Source organism: Arachis duranensis, chromosome 10 (genome assembly GCF_000817695.3).
Source record: "Arachis duranensis cultivar V14167 chromosome 10, aradu.V14167.gnm2.J7QH, whole genome shotgun sequence".
In the NCBI taxonomy this organism is placed as follows: Eukaryota; Viridiplantae; Streptophyta; class Magnoliopsida; order Fabales; family Fabaceae; genus Arachis; species Arachis duranensis.
In genome coordinates, this window is record NC_029781.3 from 105,230,396 (window position 1) to 105,237,361 (window position 6,966).

General features: G+C 23.4%; 1 protein-coding gene across 1 annotated transcript in view; it reads right to left on the reverse strand.

Annotated features, from left to right (window-relative positions):
- The window catches only part of LOC107471770 (B3 domain-containing transcription factor VRN1-like), a 3,366-nt gene extending 599 nt beyond the window's left edge, over positions 1–2,767 (reverse strand). Inside the window, exons 1-6 of the mRNA XM_052254857.1 lie at positions 2,635–2,767; positions 2,028–2,421; positions 1,719–1,800; positions 1,642–1,688; positions 1,181–1,338; positions 442–733 (exon numbers count right to left, since the gene is read on the reverse strand). Coding sequence (XP_052110817.1) covers positions 442–733; positions 1,181–1,338; positions 1,642–1,688; positions 1,719–1,800; positions 2,028–2,421; positions 2,635–2,733 — 1,072 coding nt within the window. The 5' untranslated portion in view covers positions 2,734–2,767. The remainder of the gene's footprint in view (positions 1–441; positions 734–1,180; positions 1,339–1,641; positions 1,689–1,718; positions 1,801–2,027; positions 2,422–2,634) is intronic.
- Between the last annotated feature and the right edge of the window lie 4,199 nt (positions 2,768–6,966).

Genomic DNA, 6,966 nt, shown 5'->3' on the forward strand with positions numbered 1-6,966 from the left:
TAAGAGTATATTTAAAAAATATACTAGTAATTTTTTTAAAACTTTCTATATTCAATATATTAAAAATAAAAAAAAACATTTTTAATAATTTTTAGCGAACCTTTTTTTAATAATATCCATGTTATGCATGTTAGAATACAAGTTAATAAAATTGTATTTGATTTCCGTTTTTATTTTTAATATTTTCTACTTTTTGAATTTTATAAAAAATATAAAATCATAACATAAAAAATAAAAAATAAAATTTTTTGTTTTTTTATATTTACAAATTAAAAAAATACCAAAAATAAAAAAATATTAAAAAGAAAAACAAAAAATAAAACTGTAAATCAAACAGAAAAACAAAAAATAAAACTGTAAATCAAACACACCGTAAAAATTTTATTAATTAATAATGACAAAAAATAAATTAAAATTAATTAATTAATTAAAAGTTAGAACCTTGGAATTGATGAGGATAAGATGATGATGATTCTTGTCTGACTCGGATGATGTAAATTTTGAAGGAAACGGGTTCAACTTCCGTCATCATTTCGAATACACAAACATCACCAACTTCTAACTCGTTTTCTTTTCTAAATTTGTGCCAATCACCATAAATACTTGTTCTGTTCTGAGAATCACTGTAACTGTATTTGATGCTCCATTTAATGTCTTCATTATCACTAACCCAAATTGTGCCACTTCCTTTTAATCTATATAAATATTGTTCCGAAAATGAACATGGTATTTGCTGCATATGTTACAAATTAAATCATGCATGGTTATTAAAAATAAAATAAAATAAATCCACAACTGTAAATAAATTATAAATTTTTTATTGTAAATAAATTTAATTTTTTTTTATGTTTTGGATTTGATTATTCTATTTAGTTAAAAAAATAAATAGAACATCGACTGAAGTAGTATATAATTTTTAATATCAACACATGACTTGGCCCCAATTAACTTTCTTTTGTTATTTTAAAAATTGATTAATAATAACAAATAATAAAACTACACCAATTAAAAATATAACAATATTAATACAAAATTTGAAACTACTACAAACTGAAAATATGAAGCACAAAAAATAAAACATGTAATTTTCTGTGTGTGAAAAAGCATATTTTTACTAATAGGAAATAAACTCTACAAAATATAGAATCAAGTTAATGAATGTGTGTTTTTTTTTAATTACCATGATCCCGTAATCAACATATGAACGCTTCAAATCACGAACAAAAGAAGGATTTTTCAGCTTTGAAGAGATGGCTTCAGCCCTCTCCAGTGCCTTGCTCCGGTTATCATCACATTTCATATTTCTCCTCACTTTTTTGAGCATGCTTTTACTTGTTCCTGTAAATTCAAATAATTATTTAAACTATTTCATTTTCAGTATTTATAAGGTATTTTTTTTTCAAAAATAGGAGACTAGAATCCGTAACTTCTTAATTGAATATGAAAAAATTATACTATTTGAGCTATTACTCATTGGCTTATTAAAAAAAATACTTTTGATAGATATATATTCTTCACTATAAGGTATATTGATTCTATTGACTTTTGAATTTCTTCAGTTTTGTCTCGAAATATGAGCTGAATAATGAAATAAAAAATATAAAATAAAAAAAAGTTAAAGTTAGATTTCAATTCAATTACCTTTTGTTTTGGTTCTCTTTCTCATCAAGAGTGGTTTAGAGTGCCATTCATCATCATCATCATCATCATCATCATCATCATCATCATCATCATCATCATCATCAATTACAATATAGTCATGATTTTCATGAACTTCTTTGAGCATGCTTTTACAAGTTCCTGTAAATTCAATAATCAAACTATTTTATTTTCAGCATTTATATAATAATAGAATCTAATATAATTTTGATGCATCCTCAAACAAAAAAGTAATTTTTTTTTACATTAGTAATATGAATGGTTATATGAAAAAACAAATATAATTTTTATACTCTAGTGCATGCATTAAAATTGAACTTTATGTATATATAATTTTTGTATGAAACAGATTCATGTAACTCTTTTACCTTCTCTGCTTCTGTTGTTGAATTGTTCTGGCTCTTCAGCAATAATCTCAATAGAGTCATCATCATCATCACCACCATCATCATCATTTTCATTTGCACCTTGATGATGATCATCGTTATAGAAACCTCTCACACTTGAGTAATCAATTTCTAAAGTATTCGGATGAAACACTATGAGTTCAAATTTCGATTTCCCATTATATTTAAAAGTCACAAAACATCCATGCTTTAGTTTTAACAATTCCACAACTCTTCTCCATCCTTCCTTTAACCAAACGCTATTATTTTTTTTCTTGACCCATTTTACTTCTGTTTTATCTCCAGTTGGTAGCTCCAACAATAACGGATTTGATAATTTTTTCCAATTTTTCTCTACAAACTTTGGTGGTATCTCCTGAAATAATAAACAATATATAATAAATTAAATATTAACAATTAACAAAAAATTATATATACATTATTATTTAGTAATTTCTCGACATAAGTTTATGTTTTTATAATGAATAGGAATGCATCAAATTTAAATGGACATCAGTGATGATATTGTTTTTGGTCAAAGAATTAATAATAATAATAATAATAATAATAATAATAATATAATACGAACCAATTCATGAAGTGATGACGGCTTCTTCCATTTTGGTTGGTTTTCCCTCAGTTGGTTGGGATCAATAAGAACCTTAAAAAACATGTTATAGAAAGCCATATTTGTTTGTTGGTGAAGAAGAAGAAGGAAGAAGAAAAAGGGTGATGAAATTAGGGAATTGAATCAATTTCATAGGCCACAGCAAGTTATAAATAAATTTTAAGAAGAGTATAGAGTACGTTATAGCTCATGGAGGAGAAATGTATTCTAGAAGATTTTGGATGTTCATAAAAATGTTTTTTAAAAATTAAAACAATAAAGAAGCTTTTTAAAAATTAAAAAAATAACTGAAAGATAACGTAAATTCATTTTGACAAAATATTCGAACATTTACTCTTTGGCAGGATATTTTGCCAGTCATGTTAGCTTTTAAGATAACATAAAAGTTTTTAATATGCTAAAAATATATTTAAAAGACTTGAAATTTTAAAATACAAATTAAGTTCTATGCCACTAATCACTGTATAAGTATATAGGTAACATCAGAATAGAACGATAACATAAAATTTATGATAAAAAAATTAATGTTGGCAATAAGTTTTTTCATAGGTGCATACTTTCAATACATTGACTAATTTATACATGTCGATATGAATAAAAAGATAAACGAATAAAAAAATATTATGTAGATTATATTTATTTCTGTCAATATTTATTTTTTATTTATTGTTTAAAAAATATTATATCATTGTATCTACAAAAATATTTTCATAAATAAAAATATTTTAATACATATAATGATAAAAATAAATATAATCTACGTGTCATTTTTTAATTGCCCATAAATTTTATTATATCAGTACATATAAATTAATCATCATACTGAAATATTATTTCCTAATCCACCATAAATCTTATTATATCCGTACATAAAAACTAATCATTAAATATTCACTTTTTCGGTGAGTTATTTAAGTTTAGTTTGAATAAACAACTTAATTAAGTTAATTTTAAAAAAATAGTTTAAATAATAAATAATTATATTAAAAATAATTTATAAATAAGTTATTTTGTATTTGAGTTTTTAATTCTAAAAATACTTATTTTATAGAAATGTGATAAAATGTAGTACTATTGTGAGAGAAGTTATATTTTTTAAACTTTTCTATAAGCTTCTAAATAATTTTTTTAGAAAGCTGTGCTTTAGTTTTAAAAATTGCACCTGATATTAATAGTACTACTTTTTATAAGTCAAAAACTCAAAAAAGTTACCATTTTTAAAGGTCCGTTTGAAAAAATTTCAAAAAATAATTTTTTTGAACTTTTGACTTATGAAATAAATTTAAGAGTGTAAAATGTGATTTCTAATCCTTCATTGCTCTCTCTTTTATATTTATTTTTTGTCCCACTTATAAAATTAATGGTGAAAAATCACATTTTACACTCTCAATTATTAAAAAAAATTGAGAAGGTCCATTTCCGTAGTATTAAAAATGGATCCATGTCTGGTGTAATTTTCAAAACTAAATTACAGTTTTCTAAAACGTTATTTAAGAGCTTATGTTATTTAAGCTCTTTTTTTCAAAAAGAAGTTAATTATGTTGTTTATCTAAACTTTTTTTAAATTGTGCACAAATATTAAGACAAATATTAAACTTTTTATTAAAAATATAATAAGATCTCTAATCAAATATTTTTGGAGTATCATTTTGATATTTTTAAAAAATAAATTAATTTAGAATTTAAATTGATAGATAAAATAAAACTGATCTTACTTTAAAGAGATAGTATCACCTTGATAGAAATTAATAAAATTAGATTTTTAATTTTTAAATTTTACTTTAAAAAAATGTAATTTTTTATTATTTATTTTATAAATAAAATTAAAAAAATTCATAAAAAAGAGAACAATCAAAATAGTATCAAATTTTATTTTTTTAATTTTAAATTATTATTTATGACATATAATTTTACAAATATTAATGTGCTGTTTTGTGAGATTCAAAACAAAATTAAATTTAAATATCGGATTAGAGATGGGATAATTTTTTTGATGCGTAGATAATTTTAATGTAAAATAATGATACTTTACTATTTTAATATTTTACATTATTTTTTGAGTATTGCTAGAGACAATGAACTATTGAGTTACAAAATGAACATCACTTTTATTATGCGAGTACTAAGGATAATAAAGTGTACAATAGACTATTGAGTAAATTTAAACTGATTTTAGAATTCACCAACGATCGAACTCTTGACATTTTAGATCTAGAGTTCTAATATCATGTTATGATACAACTCATTCCAAAAACTTCAGCTGGTAAAAAAGAATAACACTAATAGTTATATCTCTAATACTTCTTAAATCTCTATTATACGTATAAATATTCCATTGATTCCTATACTTTCTTTTATAATAATAGGACAAAATATTATTGGCGTTTTATAATAAAAATTTTAATTATAAAAGATAAAACATATGTGTTCTCAGGGATGCTCTAAGTAATTTTAAAAAAAAAGAGAGAAAACTAAAGTATCCTTAATACGATTTTCTCTCTATTAACTTTCTACTTTTTTTCACTTCCTCTTTTCTTTTAATAATAGAGAACACAATAGATTAACATTAATAATTAATGACTTCTTGAAATGAGAAAGCCGACTCTTAATTTACAACAAAAATAAAAATGAAAATAAATAGTCAAATATGAAATGAAATACCAAGATTCTCCATACAATCCATTTGATAATTACTACAAAAGATTCTCCCCGTGACTTAAAAAATATAAAGACAACATTAACAAGATTTCATTTTCATGAGCGATGCTCCTTAAAAATGGAAACATGGAACACTAAATTTTTACGGTCACTCAGTTTAAATCGACAAATGTCTCCAACAACTAATTTGCATTCTGTTGCAAACTGGACCCAACCTTTGCTAAACGATCCACCATTCACCACTTTCACAGTCCACGAATCTCTTCCAAATTTAAGTGTCACATTTTTCCCAAGACATCTTTCATTCCTCCGAATAAATTTTTTTGGTATGGGCTGCAAAAAATGTCTTTAATTAAATTTTAATTATATAAATACTATATGTTAATATATAATATAGAACATTCTAGCAACTCGTACGTACTACGAATACTGATGAAGTGAATTGCTTTAATTTAGATTTTGATATTCGAATCTCGAATTGATTATTAGTCTGCCTGTTGGGACTTTCAGATTCTGCGCATGAAAAAGAAAAGAAAAGAAAAATTAGATTTTGAAACTCTGAAGATGAAGTATACGTAATAACCGAAATAAAATAAAATAAAAGAAATTGCAGAATGATATATTTGAAAAAAATAACAAAAAGAAAAGAAAGAAAGAATACTCTGAAGCACGTGACATTGTGGAGATCTTCCTGAAACCCTATCGTTTCTTTTTCTCTTTCTAGTAACTTCATCATTATCTTTGTTTTGCTCATCAGCTTCATACCACAAGGAAAACAATGAATTAATCATCAAAGGAACAAAAATTGGAAATATTTAAAAATAATAATAAAGGAGCATTATATTAATTATTTTTATAAGCACACCTTATAGCACAAGTTACTGAAGTTATTAGTAAGACTATTATTAAATAAAAAAAATAAAGGATAAAGTATATATTTAAAAAAAAGTTGTCAAAATTTTGAAAAATATTATTTTATTTTAAAAATGTTCTTAAATTTGTAAAAGAATTTAGATGAATCTAATTAAAATCAGTCACCAAAATTAATCAGAAATAAAATAAAATTTAAAGTATTTTATAAATTTTAAAAAACAAAAATTATACTTTATCTAAAAATAAATAAATTAATTAAAATTAAAGTTAGAACCTTGAAATTGATGAGGAGGAGTTCGTGGTGATTGTTGTGTGACTGGAATGATGTGAATTTTGAAGGAATGGGGGTTGACTTGAGTCATCATTTCAAAGACACAAACATCACCAACTTGTAGCTTATTTTCCTTGCAAAATTTGTTCCAACCACCATGGATTGTAGTTCGTTTTCTAATATTAGAGAAACTGTATTTAATGGACCAATTCGAGTCTTCATTGTCACTAGCCCAAATCGTGCCACTTCCTTTTAATCCATTTAAGTATTGTCTTGAAAATGAAGATGGTATATGCTGTGTGTTACAAATATAATTCACTCATTAATCAATTATTAATTTATTATGTATAAAAAACATAATTAGTATTTTATAAAATTTTTATTATGTAACTATAAACTAGTATAATTATCTAATTAAAAATATATAAAATATATTTATGCATAAAAATATAATAATATAATAATCAATTTTTTTTCCATCTATTTCAATG